This window comes from Psammomys obesus, unplaced genomic scaffold (genome assembly GCF_907164565.1).
Source record: "Psammomys obesus unplaced genomic scaffold, mPsaObe1.curated_primary_1811, whole genome shotgun sequence".
In the NCBI taxonomy this organism is placed as follows: domain Eukaryota; kingdom Metazoa; phylum Chordata; class Mammalia; order Rodentia; family Muridae; genus Psammomys; species Psammomys obesus.
In genome coordinates, this window is record NW_026586383.1 from 7,376,293 (window position 1) to 7,397,741 (window position 21,449).

At 41.2% G+C, this 21,449-nt stretch overlaps 1 protein-coding gene across 5 annotated transcripts in view; it reads right to left on the minus strand.

Annotated features, from left to right (window-relative positions):
• Cmc1 (C-X9-C motif containing 1) overlaps positions 1-19,942 on the minus strand; it is a 71,276-nt gene extending 51,334 nt beyond the window's left edge. For 4 of the 5 annotated variants that reach the window (XM_055601733.1, XM_055601734.1, XM_055601732.1 and 1 more), the window contains exons 1-2: positions 19,849-19,942; positions 2,092-2,181 (exon numbers count right to left, since the gene is read on the minus strand). In XM_055601733.1, coding sequence (XP_055457708.1) covers positions 2,092-2,181; positions 19,849-19,867 — 109 coding nt within the window. In that variant the 5' untranslated portion in view covers positions 19,868-19,942. Of the gene's footprint in view, positions 1-2,091; positions 2,182-19,848 lie in introns of those variants that run through there. The other variant, XM_055601735.1, reaches the window with a different exon arrangement.
• Between the last annotated feature and the right edge of the window lie 1,507 nt (positions 19,943-21,449).

Consider the following 21,449-nt stretch of genomic DNA (forward strand, 5'->3'; position numbering starts at 1 on the left):
GTGGATCTTGAGGGAGTCAGAGGACAAGTTACAGGACCTGGAGATGAAATCTGTGTCCTTAGACTAGGTGGCAAACGCCTTTACCACCGAGCCACCTCGCTAGCCACCAACTGAGATGCTTTTACTAGTCAAAATATTGTAACTTTTAAAAACCAAAATCTTAACATGCTATAAATAACTCAATTTTTGACAAAACTTGAAACTGCATTATTTTCTGCCATTATAATGTAGTCGTAAAGCGTAGATATTTTAGAGTCTGCTCCTTCATCTCAGAAATCAAAACAGTTTCACTTTCTAAAAGCAAGTTCAGTTCTGAAACCTAAAGTCATGTGGCTCTTCCGCGTTTTCATCGGAATCTTGTTAACAAAGGGCAGCTAGCTTTTCTGCTCTAGGTATCACACAAACGCCTTTGTGTTTGCCACTCCACACTGGGAATTCTAGTTAACAAAGTTCCTAGTGGTGGCAAGTTTTACTCCAATAACTTTATTCCACTCTCAAGATTCCCCTGCCCTGCCTGAATGAGGATGTGTTTCGAAAAGTCCCATGAGGCAAGTGGAGAACTGCCTCTTGAGATTATTAGTGTGACACCTGCCAATGCCAGATGTGCCCTGAACCCTGCAGGTGCCAATGGGCTAATTTCTCCTGACACCTGGGGTGGGAGAGCTGAAGGAAGGTGCCCTGATTAAACAACTAATTTCCAGTAAAAGCAGAAGCAGTATCACAGAATGGCTTTTCAATTACTAATTGATAGAGGATTTCAAATATAATAGTCATACTATAGAAGTACTCATTGTAAGCAGTACAGTGCTTACCACAGGGACCATCCCTGTCTGCCTGCCTCCACTGTAGTACAGAAGTCAACTCACAGACTGAAGGAGGAGGAGGAGAAGGTCCCTAGCATGTTAACTTTATTGACAGTAATAAAACTAGAGTTAACACAGCCTGATTCCCCAGAAAGAAACTTGCAGAGCTTGGGTGCAATCCTCTAAAATGACTGTTATGCTTGGACAAAAGTGACTATGGGTAAAAGCAGTGGGGGGGAGGGGAGTAGAAAAAAGCCCATCCCAGCACAAAATAATGAAGAAATAAGACTTTGTTTATCTTTATTTTATATGAGTGTTTTGCCTATATGTACATCTGTGCACAGCATGCACTTCTGGTGCCCAACGAGACAAAAAGAGGGTATCGGATCCCCTGGAACTGGAGTTACAATGATTGTGAGCAGCCATGTGAGTGCTGGGATATCCTGGGTCTTCTGTAAGAGCAGCCAGTGCTCTTCACCACTGAGCTATCTCCCGAGCTTCATCAGCAAAATTTTACTGTTGGCTTTTTTTTTTTTTTTTTTTTTTTTTTTGATGGCCATTCCAAGAGGTAGATTTTATGTGTAAAGATGTTTCTACAATAAAGTTCCCACCTACTTCTCTGACAGTCCATCAATTACAGACCTATGATGGCCTGCCCCATTTTTTAGTTATCACTATCACTCTGTTTGCATTTTTACCAGATGTTTACATATCAATCAACAAGGTTTCCAAAAGTACCATACACAGAAACAGTACTATGAAAAACATTTTCAAGGACATGTACGCATGGGGGCACGTATTTACATAAGTAACTTCTCCCTCAGAGCACAGGACAAAGCAAGGAACACACTAAACAAGCCTTGACCTCTGCCAAGTTCAAGCAAGACTCCTCAGAATTCAGTGAGGGCAACACTAAGAAAAACCATCATGCCTGTAAGTCTGTGTGTGCACACATTACAACCCGCTGTATTTTGATGTTTCTTCTTAGAAACACATCAGATTTAATGTTTATTCTTTCCCTATCAAAATGACCAGAGTAACTACTTCCTCCAGATCACTCACATCAAGTTTCCTCTATAAAACTACACTTGCTCCTCATTGGAAGATGCTTTTAAATTGTAAATGAGCTGACTGGAAGCCTGGAAGCGGGAATGCTAGTACCTCAGTGCAAGTGTGAGGAGCAACTCATACACGTTAATTCACTCGACTTGACTTTGAGGCCAAGGATTAAATTCACATCGTATTACTATAAATGAGTTTGATCTTTATATGAATACAGGAATCTTACCTTCAACTTGTTCAGAACACCTTTCTCTGGCCTTTTCTCTCATTATCTTTGGGATCAGAACATCTTTTTCAACATGTCTGAGATGTTGGTCTGGAAAAAAAAAAAAAAGATTTCTGGTAGTCTCAAGTCAATAACCAGACAGGAAAAATGATATTAGCATTCTAGTTTATTTAAAATGAAAACCTAAGCAAATTTGTTTTAAGTGGCTCTTTTACCACTAACGTAAATTACTTTAATTTACTTTTTTAATTAAATTAATTTAATTTACTTTGATTACTTTAATTACTATATATCAGTCTAAATTTTTTATATAAGAGAAAAAGAGAGGGTCATAAGCAACACCTTTCTAAAAAATCTCTGCAAATTTTACTGCAACGCTTCCCCAACAATGTATTCTACCAGACTGGCACAAATTTAAAGTCTGAATCTCATTTTCTTATTAATGTAATTTGCAAATGTTTTGATCTTTACAGATACTGAGGTGCTGGAATAGATGAAAAGATACAAAATTAAAAGATACATGAGAAGCATGCCCTGTTGGTGTTCTTCTGAAATGTATACAATTTATCCTTGTTCATTCAAATACTGATTTCTCTACCCCACTATCTGGTTTCAGTCAGGACATTGCATTGTGATGCTTATTCTAAGTTTGTGTAAACATGCCATCATTTGTTCTCTATATTTAAACAACCAGCCCCAATGCTGTGCAATGGAGAAGGAAGCAAGTAGGAAAGGAGAGTATCCACAGGAGAGGTCTTGGAACCACGTGGAGAGATGAACTGGACCTAAGATATGACTAAAAGCAAGTATAATGGGTGAAATCTGAATGGTAGGAAACTATGTGGGCTTGGAGATTTAGGATGGAATAACTATTGCCCAGCACTGTGCTCTAGATTAATTAAATAAATTCCTAGTCTCTGTGTGGTGATTTGGGTATACAGCTGGTTTAGGACTAACCGCTGCTTAACTAAAAAATATATCAATGTAAATACTAATATACCACAACAATGCCCCACCTTGAGTACAAGTAGTCTAAGAAATAAATTACTAGCACAGAAAAAACAAAACGCCAGGGGCCTATGAAATTATGCGTACCCTTTAAACACACCAGCCACCAGGGGCTAAAACCACAAATTGAGCAACTCCAACCACAACTTACATGCTTCCTAAATACTCAGAGCCCTGGAAAGCAAAGGAGTGGTTTCCTTTAAAAACCACACGGAATCCAAAAGACAAAAGGCAGATGAGGTCTGATTAAAGGAGACGACCACATTTCCATGAGTACCTCAGGAAAACTGATGCCAATGTGGATGCTACTCCATGCAGCAGCTACCTGAGGCCTGAGCAGAAACCAGCTACTAAACTCTGCTCTCTGACCACAGAGTGAAAGAAAGGCATTTAACCCCCAAAGCCCAGGAAGTTCTCAGGAATTCTCTAACAAGATTTGGAGCCCCTGAACTCTTTTTGGTTTCATGTCAATAGCTTTTGGGTGCAGGCAGGTATAAACTAATACATATTTATAAAGAACAAACACACACACACACCAGGCAACAAACATCAAAGAAGAAAATGACACAGCATAACCAACCACAATTTATAAAACAAGTAATCGACTTCAAAGAAAATTAAAAGCATGAGAGGATTTTGAAAAGATGCAATAAAAATAAAGAAACAGATGTGAGTTCTGAGAAGAAGTGGGCTGGACTACACATATCTAAATACTCTTGAAACGCCTACCCTGTAAAATAAGGGAAATGGCATGAACATCATGTCTACAAGAATGTGAAGCAACAAGATGGCAGAGAAATTACTTGAGTCTCTATGATGACTACCTCACACCTAGGACCACAAGAGTCAAACCACCAATAATGAGTAAGGCTATCAACTTTCAGAGATGCAGAAACTAAAATGATGACTGCCTCCAAGGGCAACAGGAGGAGGAGTGGTCTTAAGACTATTGGTCTGAAACACTGCTCAACCAGTGATGCACGTTTGTACAGCACCTGTGGGTCGGAGGAGCTTCTTGGCTAGGACCCAATGACTGGTGTTAATTCCAAGAGCTGCAAGCAGAGGACTTGTCTACAAATCAGTTCTTCCTCTCCTCATCTGATATCTACACTGCAATGGCCACAGGCAGGGCTTACTTAAATAAGCGGGTGACCCACACTCCTCTCTATTTGTGAGTTCTCAAAGTCCAGCAGCTGGGTTAGGAACAGCAATCTGAGAAGGCATGTCTATAAGTAAAACAATTCAAGACAGCCAGGTGAGCCCCCGCAGCCTTCTGTGACCATGTCCCCAATTATATGATTCCAAGTTATTAGGGATACCCTGAATTCCATGGTCTGCATAAAGACCCCATTACAAATGAGCATGATGAATGGTAGATAATATAACCTTTATAGAATATAATCACAAAAGAAACAGAATATATACTGGTTAAAAACACCAAAGCAAGTATCAGAAAAACACACATACATTTTTATTTTATGTGTAAGTTTACCTGGGTGTGTGAGTGTGTGTGTGTGTGTGTGTGTGTGTGTGTGTGTGTGTGTGTGTGTAACACATGCAAGCCCAGTGCCTTAGAGGCCAGAGAGGGTGTCAGAATGCCTAGACCTGGAATTACAGGTGGTTGTGAGCTCCCTTGTAGATAACAGGAGGCAAACCTGGGTCCTTTTGGAAGAGCAGTAAATGCTCTCAACCACTGGCATGATCTCTAGCCCCAAATAAGCATACCTTTAATTTTACATTTTAAAACTGTAAAACAGTTAAACATTATCAAGTAATCTGACATAACATTTATAGAATATTCCACTATTAACAGGACATTTACTAAATAAATTGTAATCGGATTATGAGGCCAATCTCTGACTATCTGAAAGATTCACAGCACATGAAGCTTGTCTCCTGAACAACAATGTAATTAAGTAAAATTCAGTGGCAGAAAGATCTTGAGATGTCTCTAAATATGCTTAAAAACAGCAACACATTTTTTTAAGGTAACCCACTGGATCTAAAGAGAAATGAAATGAAAATTATAAAATATTTCAAAATTAATAAAAATGAAAATATACCAAAAGTTCAATATTACAGCTAAAACAATACTTGTAAGGAAATGTGTGGTACTAAGAACCTACGTAGAAAGAGATTTTAAATTAACGTAAGCATCTACCTTTAAAAAACAGAGAACCAGCAAATAAAACACAAAGCAAGCAAAGGGAATGAAATAATATAAAAAGCAAAACAGGAGCCGTGAATTCACAAGAGGACACTGGATTCCCTAGATCTAGTTGTGGATGGTTGTGTGGATGGTCCTCTGCAAAAGAAGTCAACGCTCTTAACCATTTGAGCCATTTCTCATATGGAAAACCAAAAACCCCAGGATAGCTAAAACAATCCTGTACAATAAAAGAACTTCTGAAGGTACCACTGTCCCTGATCTCAAGCTGTACTACAGAGCAACAGAAATAAAAAATGCATGGTACTGACATAAAAACAGACAGGTTGGTCAATGGAATAAAGTTGAAGAGCCAGAAATAAACCCACACACCTACGGACACTTGATTTTTGACAAAGAAGCCAAAACCATACAATTGAAAAAAATGTCTTTAGCAAATCGTGCTGGTCTAACTGGATGTCTGGATGTAAAGGAATGCAAAAAAGTCCATATTTATCACCCTGTACAAAACTCAACTCCACGTGGATCAAAGACCTCAATGTAAAACTGGATACACTAAATCTAATAAAAAAGAAAGTGGAGAACAGCCTTTAAGGAGTTGGTACAACAGACAACTTCCTGAAGAGAACACCCACAGCTCAGGCAGTAAGATAAACAATGTAAAAATGGGACCTCATGAAACTGGAAAGGAAAAGGATACCGTCAACAGAACAGAACGACAGCTTACAGGACGGGAAAAGATCTTCAACTCTACATCTGACAGAGGACTCATTTCCAAAAACACATAAAGAACTGAAGAAATCAGACACCGACAAACCAAATAACCCAAATAAAAGTGAGGTAAAAAGCTAAACAGAATTCTTAACAGAGAAATCTCTAATGGCTGAGAAGCACTGAAAGAGATGTTCAATATTCTTAGTCATCAGGGAAATGAAAACCAAAATGACTGAGATCACATCTTATACCTGTCAGATCAAAATTAAGATCAAAAACTCAAATGACAGCACATGCTGGTAAAGATGTGGAGGAAGGGGAACACTTTTCCATTGCTGGTGGGAGTGCAAATTTGTACAAAAACTTTGGAAATCAATTTGGTGTTTTTTTAGAAATTGTGAATAATTCTACCTCAAAACCCAGCTATTCCATTTGTGGGCATATACTCAGAAGATACTCCACCATACAATAAGGACACTTCCTCAACTATGTTCACAGCAGCTTTATTCATAATAGTCAGAAACTGGAAACAACCTAGATGTCCCTCAACCAAAGAATGAATAAAGAAAATGTGGTGCATTTACACAATGTAATACTAGTCAGCAAATCATGAAACTTGCAGGCAAATGGATGGAACTAGAAAATATACTGAGTGAGGTAACCCAGACCCAGAAAGAAACACCTGGTCTGCACTCACCTAAAGTGGATTTTAGCCATAGAGTACAGGATAACCACGCTACAATCCATAGACCCAAAGAAAAAGCTAAATAACAAGGAGGGCTCAAAGAAGGATGCTTGACTCTCACTCAGAAGAGGAAATAAAATAAACACTGGGGGTAGATGGAGGGAGGAAACTGGGTGAGAGGAGCAAACAGGAAGAATCAAGTGAGGGGAGGACACAGAGAAAAAGAACTGGGAAAGAGAAAGGAAATCGGGGGTGGGGGGACCTGGCATCTCTGGGATGAGCCAGAAATCTAGGACAACAGAAACTAACACACACCTGAAATGGCCACCTCCTGTGTGTAACCAGGCAAGACTTCCAACAGAGGGATGGTAACACCAACCCATCCACAAAGCCTTTGACCCAAAACTTGTCCTTCCTACAAGATGTGCAGAGATAAAGATGGGGCAGAGATTGATGGGATGGCCAACCAAAGAGTGGCCAAACTTGAGACCCATGCCATGAGAGCAAGCCAACCCCTGACACTATTAATGATATTCTGCTATACCTGCTGAGAGGAGCCTAGCATAACTGTCCTCTGAGAGGCTTCACCCAGCAGCTGATGGAAACAGATGCACAGACCCAGAGCCAAACATTAGACAGAGCTCAGGGAGTCTTGTGAAAAAGTAGGAGGAAGGATTGAGGGAGCCTAAGGGGTCAAGGACAACACAGGAAGACCTAAAAAGTCAACTAACCTGGGCCTGTGGGGGCTCACAGAGACTGAACCAGCAACCAAAGAGCATGTGTGGGCTGGACCTGGACATATGTAGCAGATGGGCAGCTTGTTCTTCATGTGGGTCCCCTAACAATGGGAACAGGGCTGTCTCTGACTCTGCTGCCTGCCTTTGGATCCCTTTCCCCTAGTGGACTGTCGTGTTAGGCCTCAGTGGGAGATGATGCGATGCCCTTAGACTTGATGTGCCGGGGAGGGGTGTACCCATGGGGACCTCCCCTTCTTAGGAGAAAGGGGAGGGGATAAGGAAAGAGGAATGTCAGGGTAGGACTGGGAGGAGACATGAGGGCTTCAATAGGGATATAAAGTGAATGAACAAATAAACTGATAAAAAAAAAGCACAGATAAGGACATTGCAACCATCCTGAAGATACCTGATAAGCTAGCACCAGATGGAAGGAGAGGAGGACACCCCTCTCAGTGGACTTGGAAGGGGGCAAGGAGGAGATGAGGGAGGGAGGGGAGGATTGGGAGGGAAAGAGGGAGAGGGCTACAGCTGGGATACAAGTGAATATATAAAATTATTTAAAAATAAAAAAATATTTAAAAAAATAAGAAAAAAAAACTGGCTAAGATAATTAAAATTGATAAACCCTACTAAGATTGATGGGGGAGTCACAAATTTCAAGCACAAAAAATACAAATTTTTAAAAAATAAGAGGTCACTCACAAATTTGGAATAGTAAATTTGACAATTGAAATGAAATGGGAAAATGTCTTGAAACTGGAAATCAAATCTCACTTATAGCAGGACATCCAGTACAATCTGAAAGAAGCAACCACAATGAAATTCACTGTCAAAACAAAAACACTGCAGAAGAGGACGTGTGCAACCAGCGTTTCTCTATTTACGGGTTGTTGTTTTTTTCCACCCTTCTCCACCCCTTTCCAACCCTTTTACAAGCAATGTGTTAGTCACATGAACTTGGCACAGCCTCCCTTGACTCCCTCAGTATTGGGACAACAGGCTGTTTCCCCAGTTTCTACAGAACTGACATTAAAGCCAGTCTGCATATTCCCTGCTCCTTAAAACACAGTGATCACGACCAGGACTCCTGTCATGATGCTCAGGCTGTTTATAGATTTTTTTTTTTTCCTAGCAATCTTGATGTCAAGACTTCCTGTGACTTCCTTATCTCAAACCAAGGCTAAACATCAGAGATGTATTTCCCACATTATGATGTCCAGAAAAACTGAGCAGACTGATAATTCCCTTCCCAGGAATGCTTGGGACTTGTGTTCTGATCTGGTATCTTTCATGTTCTGAGTATCTATAGATTGTCCTGGCTGAGCACTCACAAATTGTGCATCTCTTCAGATCTCACATTTCCAGACTGGCAGTGCTCAACACATATAGATTACTACCAGTTCCAGAGAAATGCAGTGGAAAGCCTCTGAAACAGTGTTTCATGGTGACCTTCTACAGGCTGTTTTTCAAGGAAGCAGGAGTCCAGCTGTAGCTGTGAACACCTTTTGCCGACTTCTGGAAAGATTGCATGGGTTTATTCAGTCAAAAGGTCTGAAGAGCAAGAATGAGGTTTTCTTCAGCAATTACAGTAACTGAAGATTCAAAATCTGACCAACTGTTCTAAGCCTGCCCTTCCCAACAGTCTGCCCAGCCCCATGTTCCAAACTGACCAGCTATCTACCCCAATTCCATGCACTAAATGCTTTCATACATAAACAGATGTAGATACATAAATATATATCTCCTACTGACGGTTTTTCTGCTAGAGTCCTCATATACTGCTTAGCAAGGCTTTGGTGTGAGTGTATGTATGTGTGTGTTTGTGTTTGACTGTGTTATACAGTTACAATTTTAACTACAGATTAATTTTCTTTTTTAATTTATTTATTTTTATTTTATGTACATTGGTGTTTGTGGTCAGCTGAAGTTTAAGTTTCAATTCTCAAGAACACCATCCATCTCATCCAAAATTTCAGAGTAAACATGCAAAGTGTTTCTCCTGATTCCTTTTCTCTTGTCCATACCTAAAACTGTACCCAAATTTCCACTGCCCGTGTCAATAAAAACAAACATTTTGTTTACGAATCGGAGTGATTTTTTTTTACCTTTGTAGACTATTAGGTCTGTTCTGTTTGTGTGTTTGTACTTTCTAACAATGATTTAAAATGTCACTAACCACTCCTTCCTTGTAGCACTTGCCAGATAAGGCTCAAAAGCCAGTTTCTTAATCTCTATATTATATTTACTTATGCCTATCTTTTTTCCCCTTAGTTTTACTAAAAACTGTCATAAGATTAGGGTAAACACAAACAGTGATCTTTGAGGAGAAACTAGAAGATAGATGGACATTAAAGGTCAGAGTGAAAGGACCTATCGCAGCAGTGGAACAAATGAAGATCCAGAGAGGCTCCTTGTTCTCTAACTCCCAGTGAAATGACGTGACCACACATGGAGATAAAACAGGAAGCAGGAGAAAGAGCAATTCTGTGGTAGGAGATGCTGGATTTGAAGGGTGTGCAGCACACCCTGCCAGGTGAAGAGCAGCTCCGAGTGTGTGCATGAAGTAGACGACCTCCGCACACCACTTGTCTCCTTGTGTACAATGCAAATCATAACAGGCATCGAGAATTAACACTCTGACTGCTGCACAGTCAGATAATTATGTAGTACTGATCCATTTCAATTCACCTTTTCCTTTTACCTACATAGTCTTCCTGAATAACTTATTTATTACAAACCCTGCTGGATCTATTCTATTCTAAGTCCTGCAATGGTTTTAGGTAACTAAGGAACAACTTTTCTGGATCAGTTACTTGACAACAGACATAACTGTATATACTGAACCATTTTTCCATGAATAAACTATAGGAGAAATCCATCTTCATTATGAATTCTGGTTCTCATATACCTAGCAAACATTATTTTTAAGTGGCTCGCAAAAATTCCTCTCATCATTCTTTTTCAGGGCAAAGAAACAATTCTAGAATTACATGGATATCATTTCAAGTTTTCAATGTTAAATCAGAAAATAATACTGTTACCCAGACTTGCTCTCTCCACAAATGCAGCTCTCACTCCATCAAAGAAGCTTCTTTTTGCAGCAGACAGACCCCACTACAGAGATCCGCACCAGGGCAAAGGGCAGAGACTACTGACCATGGTCTGTCCAAGCCAACAGATACATCCAAAGCAGAACCCCTACACAGAAGCCTCAGGGAGCAAGAAGGGAAACTGGATGGATGACAAGAGCCAAAAGACCAGGACGCCTGCTATAAGACAGTTTCTTCTGGATAGGCCAGGAACTCTCAACAATATGGCTGACTGCACAAGACAGCACTAACAGGAGTCAGCAAGGGTTTTATGGGTTTTAAGTTGTGTGTGTGTGTGTGTGTGTGTGTGTAACAACAATTATTATAGAAGGAGTTGTACGTTCTAGAGTGATGTAGGGGACACGACTTGGAGAGAGGAAACAAAGGAAGCAGCAATGATATAAATACAGTATACTCACGAATTAAATCCTCAAAAAAATTAATTTTGTTAAAAAATTTAAGATCATTTTAAATGCATACACTCTAAAAATTTTCTGTGATAATATATAAACTGTATACACTCTAAAAATTTTCTGTGATAATATATAAATCATATTATTCTATAATTTTGTACGTAGTACAAAACTATCCTGGATACTACAAATAACATAAAAAATTAGAAACTCATCTCCTAGTGTCAATATCATGTGCCTACCTTATGCATTTGTATAAGAGCCTGAAAAAAACTATCAAATTTATAGTTTGCTACAATATTGCCATATAAATTTATACTAAGACAGGAATCAATATAACAGCACTGAGGAAAATTTCCAAAGCTCCAACTTCTCAGCATTCTATCATCAGCTGAAAGTCAATTTTCACCTTTTCCACTGGCTGCACTTGTCAGCTTGGGTTCTGTTTGGGGGTTCACATGCTCCTGCAACTCGGCAGTACTAGACTATAAGGACCGACAACAGCGCTTGCCATGAATCTACAAGATAACAGTGAAGTAAATCAAAACACTGCAGAAGCTTTCCTAGGAAAAAAAGATAGCACATGAGGGCCAGGTCTGCCTTTTCAGTAATGGAAATATTCTGATCCACCTAACTTAGTTTCATAAAGATTTTATGTATTTCTATTTCATGTGTCTCAATGTTTTGCCTGTATGTATTATGCATGCATGTAGGTAGGTAGGTAGGCATGTGTGTATCACATGCATGGCTGATGCACACAAAGGACAGAAGACAGTGTTAGAGTCCCTGGAAGCAGAGTTACCAGCAGATAACTATGAGCTGCCATCTGAGTGCTAGAAACTGAACCCGGGCCTCTGCAAGAGCCGCAAGTGCTCAGAGCTGCTGAGCTTCCTCCTCAGCCCCTAACTTCGTTTTTGCAGCAATGCCACCTTTAAAATGATAACAAATAAACATTACTAGTGTGGATATAAACATGTTTTTGTGGGATATGGAGCTAATTCAGATGGCCCACAGCAGTAGACTAATTGCCTCCTGTGGGCTCTGAGAGGAGCTCTTTGCCAGCTGCAGAGAGTTTAAATCTGGGGACTCGTGAGGCCCATAAAAGTCTACCTGAATGTACTCCACCCTAATAATGATTGCATTAATTTTGAATTATATGTCACTTAACCCATCATAATGTTGTCAGAGTGTAAAATGCTAAATTGTCTAGACCTGGAAAAAGGAGGGCTATCCTATTTCTCCCAGATTATGGTCCCATTACTTTACTGAACACTTGTTTGAACAATAAATCAGTTTTTACAATAATTTTCCTCTGTGCTACATATCTTTATTCCTCAAGCCAGTATTCTAATGAGGGATACAAGTGCTAGCCCAGTAATTGTCACTAGCAGAGAATAAATGCCAGAGCCCAGAGTGTGGAGATCAGAAAAAGAACAAGGCTGCTCCTGCTTCCCCCTTGCTGTTCCTGGTTGCTGTTGTGAGACAAGAAGATGGAGATCTCCTGAAATGAGGTATGGAGTGGCTCCAGGGAACCCAACGACCCTAACCAGCAGGAATCAGCTAAGGAAGAACTGCGACCCCTCTCCCACTAATCCTTTCTGTCTCCTACCTGCTGGTGGGGTATTGAAAGGAATTGGGGTGGAGTAGGGGGAAAAAAAGATAAGAAACATAAATAAAAGTTTTTTAAAAAGTATGCCAACATATTACTCTCATTTGTGTCCGGAGATACTTCCATGCCAGTTTATTCTAGAGAAAAACCTGCAAAATTGCTGCAGTAATCTGCTGAGTGATTTGGTTTGCTCTGATTTGGTTTTGTTATTTTGTTTTGTTTTCCCCTCTGTGTAGCCCTGGCTGTTCTGGAACGCACTCAATAGACCATGCCACCAGGCTGGTCTTGAACTCAGAGATCTGCCTAGCTTTGCCTAAGATTAAAGGCACCCGCCACTACCACCCAGCTCTGCTGAGTGTTTAACGATACAACACTTTCTGTCTTTGGGTCCCCCACGTACTAAGAAACTCAAAGACAAGGGCCCCAGCAGGTGTGCTCAGCTCTCAATTAGTACTCCCTCACCAAGTGCAGAACAGCTCCCCCGACCCATAAAAATATGGATTTTTTGCTATCTTTCCAGGCTGCTTAGCTTAAATTATATTCTCATACTTACAAAAAGAAGGGGGGGGGGGAGGAAGGAAAAGCTTTGGAAAAGGGCTTAAACTGGGTATCAAGGCAGCAAGCAGCAGTAGTCCTTACACCATCTTCCTTTTCAAGCTGTGCTTGAGCTGACAACACAGAGGGAGTTTAACAGGACAGACATTCTCCTCAATAAAACTCTTGCCGGCTCTGAACTGCAAGAACAGATGGGGCAACAGAGTCCTCATATCAGCCCTCTGTGCTTAATTCCATTCTGTAGAAGGTGAAGTGTATGAAACCCATGAAGTGGCAATATCACGATCATGTAATCCAGGCCCCAATCTTCCATCCCAGCATCACACACAGGAGATCCGACAAGTGAGATAAGTGTCTGTTGTTCCAAAGAAGCCTGGAAACAACCTTTAGACAACAAGGTTTCATCTTGGGAGCAGGCAATTTGAAAACATCACAGCTCTAGGTTTGCTTTTTCTTTTTTTTTTAATCAGAAAGTCAAACAGAATTCTGACTCCTACAGAAGAACATTTTTAAAAAGTTAAAAAAAAAAAAAAGCAAGAGAAGCAATCTGTCAATTAACTGGAAAAAGGAGGAAATATTAAAAGGTGGGTTAGCAACAAGTTAGCTTAAAGCGCCTTTTTCTACAAAACATGGCAACTATATCCATGAGGTAGCTGTGCTTCCTGCTGTGCAGCTTCTGGGTCAAATACTCCCATCTCCCACAACACATGCGGCCTGCACATCTTTGTGAGCTTTCAGACTGCCACTCACCACCTCCTTCACACTAGTGGTGCAGTTTCCCAGGAGCACCTAGTTCTCAGACCCCAGCGTTCTGCACACTGCCAGGTGTGAAGTTTCCTTCCCCAGCATCACTTTAACAAAAACGAGGCTACACAGGACAATAATCTAAACGTGTACCTCAAGCAGGAAACTGACTGATGTAATAAGACACACCTCATTTCGAAACCTGCTGCAATCCTCATGGAAACCTGAGTCCTTAAAGCAGTTCACAAGTTTCAGCCACTTCAACCAAACTCTAAGACTAGCTTTTCAAACAAGTATAATTTCCCATTGGTTTCAAGTAAAAAGGGCATCAAGCTGCAAGGAACAGGGGTAAGCGCTTGATAAACGATAAACATTTGCCTGTCACCTGTTCAACAATATTCTGCCCAAATGACTTGCTTTTTCTCACAAATATATCTGAACAACAGTAGAATACTCCCAACTCTGAATGTTTCTCAATGTCTTTGCACATGTCTCCACTGTTTTTTTATTTTTTTAATTTTATAATTTTTCATGAGATTTCTGTAAAAAGCATGTATGGCACTTGAAAGGGGACAGGGAATTCCTGAGAGGTTATTAGCTTATTTCACAAGTCCAGCTTCTGCTCAGATCACACTCTCCTCGTGTAGCTTTCAGATCCAGGCTCAAGCATAACTGGGCCCATGATACACTTTTTAACTTTTTTTGGGGGGTGGCAGGGTGGGGAAGAGGGGAGGGTGGAAGGAGACACACATAGCATTTCCCAGATAATCACCTACTACCTCTATCAAACGTATCTCTGCTTAAACTGGCTAAGATTTACAGTTACCTTCAGAACCAAAACTTGCCAAAATGGTGATATTAAAATTACAAGAATCCTGAAACAAACTTTAAACATTTCAAAACATATCCTGAACAATGGTAAGAGTACCAGGAAAAAAGTATTAAAGTTCACATTGTGATTAACTGCTCTGATGCCTTTCAAGGTAATCCCACGGGATCAATTTCTTTCTTCTTTTTTAATATGGAAATTTTTGAGTTATCCTTGGACACGGGATGATTTCTGTGTCTTCAGTTGGTGTGTGCTGCCGAGCAATCAGCCAGGTTCAAGTGCTCACCCCCATCTCCTTGCCCTCTGCTCACACTCTCAACCACCTACTGGGAGTTTCCATGTCCCAGCAGCATGTCAATTCCAACTTAACCTTGAACCTTCATTGTGCCATTCTGAGTTATATTACCCTACTTTCCAAAAAGAATAAAAACAAAAACAAACAACTTATGCTTCTATAGTATGCAAGAGCACAATAAAATTTTTGCAGATGGAAGGAGGGAGTGTGAGGATAGTTTTACACATATCCCACACACATTCACACACTTAGAAGCAGGTATGAAAAAACACAACTAAAGGCAGTCTTGTACCATTATCCAGCAATGCACTGGTAAACTCAAATAGCTCAATTTTCTGTCTTCCTTTCTCTTATTTTTCCCCATCAAAGTTAAATTATTTTAAACTAATTCAGACTTCTGTATCTCAATGTCCTTCTTGACCACAACACCCAAACAGCATTCCTGCTTCCTCTTGCTAATGTGAATGTAGAACTTATCACATTATCCTGTGTCATCTTTCCAGGTAAGTGAGCAGCTGTGGCAGACTGAATCCTGTTTACTCTCCCAAGTGTGACTACACCTGGAGACAGTGCTTTTAGACAGTGACTAAGGTTAAATGTGACCATCGGGTAGGATTGGCCTGGTAAGAGATACAGAGCCCTTCCTTCCACCATCTAAAGATCTATAAAGCAACTATCAGCAAGGCAGAAGATCCTTACCATTACAAGATCAAATGGCACCCTGGATCCCCAGCCTCCAGAAAGATAAGCTCTATCGTGCCTCTTGTTCGAGCTACTACCTACAGTGTCAGTCAGCCAGGCCATGGTACTTTGCTACTGTAGGCTGAGACAACTCAGGAAGACTGTGGTACTCAAAGTTCTTATCCTGGCTGTACCTAAAAACCACCACAGAAGACAGTTTTCTTCTGATCCTTGGGTTACATCCAGACAGTGTTTCAGAAGTGGACAAGTATTATCCTAATGAACAGCTGATCACGAATGATGGTGCGATTGTTTGTTGAGGCTGGAGATTCTGTAGTTCTTTCTTAACCACTCTCTAACTCACAGCATAGCATACTCCAAGAGGAAACATTTAAAAAAGGAACTGAACATTTTAAAAAACATTTAAATGAAACATTTAAAAAAAGGAAAAGAACTGGAGTAGGCCGAGCACTTCAGGAGCTGTTGTTGCAACCTTCTTCAGAGATACACTTTATATACCCACCCCTAGAATGTCCTTAACTTCCTCACCTCACTTTCCACCCCAAGCCTTTGCACTGACCCACTTTGTCCACTTACCCGATTCCTGGAAGAAAACAGCTGTAGAAGAACATGAACGGACACAGACACACACATATAGCCACTTCCCATCTTGCAAATGTAAAAGTGAAGGAGGAACCTGCAGTGACTGACTGAGGAAAGGAAATATGTGGTCTTGCTAAATGGGAGGCAAGAGAAAAGGAGGACAGGATCACTCCTGGGTAACACAGAAAGCAAAAGAACCCAAACTTACAAGGGAGCCCCAAATACCTGTGTCTGGGAACATAATAGTAACAGAATATTTTCCTGAAATACCAGAAAAGACAAAGTTGTAAGTTGGTGGTTTATTGACATTTTCAATTATTGGGTATTTTATACCATGTTAGGGGCGAGGGCTAACTTCTACAACTCTTATCACGTAGAAATCAAAATAAAAATTTGAAAGGATAGCCCTAAACAGAACCTGATGTAAATTAAAGTTCTTATCCATGGCCATAACCTATAAAATGTCTTTGTAGATAGTTTCTCAAATATTTTTGGATGAATTTTTATATGTTACTGATTCTTTCACTAATTAATGAGCTGAAGAAAATCTTCAACACATGAACCATAATTTTACCTTTTTGAAAGTTATATTTAACAAGCATGAATTTTAACATGTTTCTATAGGTGATCATGGGTTATATTTTTAAAACAAAAATCTCTTAAGGTTTTAAAAATCTTTTAAGATTTTAATCACTAAATTTGACTAGATTTTCTAAACTTTACAATGTTTATAGAAAGTATGAGTCTGCAAAGAACTGTAACTTGAAATATAAGATATGCTTAAATCCTAGTATAGGACAATGAGCTGTGCTACAAACTCTTGCAGGATTATGGAGCTCAAAGGTCCCATTTATGACTGGAGGGTGTAAGAACTTCCTATAAGAATAGGGACTCGAAAGGGGGGAAAAAAAGCTGAGTGAAAAGTTAGTAAAACTGGGAGCATGCAAGACAACTGTTTTCCTCCACTTTGTTTAGATGTCAGGGAACTGCCTAACAAATATCTAAATGTCAGAGGTTCTAGGAGAACAAATCAAGCAGGCATCATATGTTTTAAAAGTTCAGTTTCCCTCACAACCACTTTACTTGGCATTTTGTCCTTTCTCTGTTTTTTTTCCACAAACTGCAGTAGAAAATAATGGATATAACCGTGGCTGATAAACCTTCAGGAAGTGTATTATCAACTCTACGAAATGGAAAAGTTAGAATGAAAAGATACATGAGGATAAGGTTGCCATCTGCATTTCACTGGATTCAGAATTTGAGAAAAACCAAAAGAAAAAAAAAAAAAACTAGACTGTTTTATCAGAGAATTCAAGGCCCTAAACTGCTAGGTGCCACCAGAAGCCTACTTTCCCACCCTTTTCCTCTGTACTCTGCCCCTACCAGTTAAATGTTTTTTGAGCCTCTGCCACTTTGAATGTCCACTAGAGTCCCTCCCAGCTCTTTTCATGGTGGCTTATTCTCATCCTTGACATTTAAAGTGAACGGTACTTCTCCATGAAAGCTCTTTGCAAAAATACCTCTCCCCCACAATCTGCTGTCTTCATAATGTTTACCAGCCTTTAAGTGTATGTGTTCAGTCAGGGAGAAGACAGACTGGCTGGGCTCCTTGTTTGTAAAAGGAGGGTTTTTTTTTGTTTTGTTTTGTTTTTTGTTGTTGTTTTTTTTTTTTTTTTTTTTTTTTGGGGGGGGGGAGTTCAAGACAGGTTTTCTCAGTGTAGCCTTGGCTGTCCTGGACTCCATTTGTAGACCAGCTGGCCCGGAACTCAGAGATCTGCCTACGTCTGCCTCCCTGAGTGCTGGGATTTCAGGCATGTGGCACTGCACCCAGCAGTAAAAGAAACTTTTATTTGACTGGTTCAACTGTTGTCTTGAGGCTTACTACCTCCTTCTGCTAACCTAGGCCTAGTCCTGGAAGCTTCTGACCTCCATACAATCTAACATAAGCCTAGAATGTTTTCAGCCTCTGAGACTTACTGCTGAATACGCTCACCCTTTCTCGTTCTTTCTGAGCTCTGGGCTGGCTGGTTCAACTCAGCTGTTCTGGCTCCAAACTCCCCTCAAAGCTGACTGATTCTGTCTGACTTCTCTCTCAGTCTCTGAATTGTTCTGCTTGGCTCCAACTAACTCCAGCAATCTGCTCTAATCTCCCAGCTCATTCTCATTCTCTGGCTTGTTTCATCTTCACCTAAATTCTCTCTCTCTGCAACCTGTCTCCCTATTACTGTCCTGGTAAAACTGCCTCTTCTCCGTCATTGCCCCTTAAGTAGCTTCCCTTTCCTCTTCCTCTCTCTTCTGAGAGTTGAGTGTACCTTATTCTTATCAAGTCTTTCTCTGATTCATCACTGTTTCTGCCACTCAATTAGACATCACTTTCAAACATGGGTGCTTCCTTCTACAAACTAACTTTACCTTCACTGTTTGGGATTAAAGACATATACCACCATGCCTGGACCAAAGCTTTTCTTTACCTGAAACTTGCTCTACATCAGGCTGCCCTTAAACTCAGATCTGCTTGCCTCTGTCTCCTGGATTAAAGGTGTGTTTGTGTTCCAGCTGGACCACACAGACCTAGAAGATCTCTGTATGTGATCTCTTGCCAGCTGGGTCACACAAACCTTGAAGGTCTTTAGATATAATCTCTTTGGAAGCAGCCATGTTCTGAATTAAAATTTCTCTACACTTGTTTGTCCTGTATGTTACCGTTTCCTAGTTTAGAACAATACATCATGAATACTGAGACCCCAACAAATTTATTTAACCAAAAAGTACTAAAATAAAGGCATGGTCAATAGCAGTAACCTCTCTGAACATGTTTCTTACTCTGTGAAAATGGAAGTAAACGAATCAACCATGCAAATACTATTTTGTGACAACTGGATACACTTATCTTGATAAAAACGTGTCAAGTTATTTGTCTGCTACATCTCGTTTCCATCCTATTCCAGGGCCACACGTTACCTTTCAGTTCCGAACCTCTCAGGTTTGTAAATTTCTTACCTACCAATGCCTTGAGTTTTTTTCTATCCATCACTTAAACAGACTAGACTCATATACCTTTCACCGTTTCTTAAATCAACTAAAGTACTAAGCGCGTTTTTGTAAAACTTTCTGAGGAACTGAACTCTCCTGCAAACCTAAGTGGAGCCACTAAAGTTAAAAGGACGCGGAAGATGTTTGGAGAGCCTTTCCAAGAAAATGACTCTAGCGAGTCGGTCATGGAACCTGTTACACTGGGCCACAAGGTTGAACTTGGGAGTAGGAAGTATAAAAATGTCAAACTGCACCAGCATGAAACTTTTTTTTACGTTTTTCTTAAACAGTATCTACACCCGATGCTGTTTTAAAGAACCCCGTACCCTCACGGGGGTAGGTGGGGAAGAAAAAACAGACGGTGATGAGATTGAAGAGATAATGGAAGTTGACACCACGAACCCGACGCCCCTCACTGAGCAACCAGAGCCCCAGCCAGCGGCAGACGGATGGCCTGTCACGGAGGGAGGAAACCCAGCCGCCGGGCTGAGTGAGGCGCTAACCGCGGAAGCCGCGCATCCCCGGAGCACCTGACCCCGGCGGCGACGGCCCGAGACCCGCGCCCAGGCCCTCACAACCACGCCGACCCCAGTACCTGCGGGGTCCAGCGCCATATCGGAGGGCAGAGAGGAAGCAAGCCACTAGCGGGCACAGCGGGCCGAGAGGGGCGGAGCCTGAGCTGAGCTGCGCGCGCAGCCGCCCGCCGCGGGGCCGCAGGAGGTGAGGGCGGTGCCACCTCCCCAGCGAGGGCGGGCCACGCCCCCTTTTCCCACGATCCTCCTTCCGTTGAGCTCTACGCCTGCGCCCGACTGCGCTCTCCCGGAAGCCTGCTCTAGAGTGGGCGGGTTTCCCAGGGAAAGGCGACCGGGAGGGGCGGGGTTGTGCACGCGCCTGCCTTTTCGAAGTAACCCGTAGCATGCGGGTCTTGGGCCTCTTCCCTCATTGGTGCTTAATGTCCCGGTCATTTAGTCATTAGTCCCTCTGTCCGAGTCAGATTTCAGCCTCAGTGTTGAGTGCTAGAGAAAAAGTAATAAAAATAAAGCCCTTATTCTCTCCCCACTGTTACTGGGAGAACAGCCCTGCAGGCGTCCTCGGTTTTCTGAACGTCCCCTGGGCGTACAGCCCAGTCTGGTCGTGTTATGGATCTTGACTCTCCTTCAAAGCTCTAATTTGTTGCTGATGTAAGAGAAAGGAACAGTTACCCGAAGGCTTCCTCGACAGAAGTAACTTTCTGATTGGCGCTTAGGACTGTTTCCGCTCACTGACCGACCTGGAGCTCTTCAGTCTTTATCAGATCAACATTTAATAAGTTTAAGTCTCCTCCAAAGGGTGAGTAAGGCCAGGGACAGATGTTTGGAAAAGCATGGAGCAGCTGCCTCTTCCCTGCAAGGGGATTTAAGGCTTTCAAAATGATTGCCTCCCCACCTACCTGCAGTCTCTCCTCCCCTGCTGCTGCATGCGCCTGGTCAGTTGGCAGAAAAGATACCACAGTTGAACAGGCCCTGGAAAGTGGGTCTCTGCTCGGCAGGGCTCCCATTTAAGGGCCTGTTTGGACATAACGGCGCTCATTACAGCTGTAGGCTGAGGTGCCAACGTGGAGAATTAAACCTTCACTCAACCGGGCAGGAAATCGGTTCTTGTACGTTTTATAAATGTGCTTCGAAAGAGACACTGAGTTTGCCATGGATGCCCTTTTTATTTTGCTAGAAGCAAAGGATTTAGAAAGGCCAAAACAGCGTTGCTGTCGTTGATTTAGGCAGTCCCTCATGTACCCCAAGCTGATCACAGGATGTGTAGCAGAGGTGCTGAAATCTTTTAGAGAAGATGAAATGAGTTATAAAAACACAAGTCATACACCATATTCAAGTAATCAAACCAAATATGGAAAACATAGCTAGCCAAAGGAAGTAAATTTGGTTTGCTTCAGTCAAACAGAACTATACACATACACTTGAATTCTGTAGCCACTGCTATTGGTTTTGTGACATTAAGTTCCAGTAATTTTCTGGACTTCAGTTTCATTTTCAAGGTCACGCTTAGGAGTACATTAGAAACCAAACACATCTCAGAGACTTTGAGGGATCCCTTGTATAGTTTCTGCCATCAGTACCACTTGAAACATTATCATTCAGTATTTTCTACTTAAATCAATTCACCTTTCGAATATCTAAACAATTGCTGTTTGCTTTTGCCTTA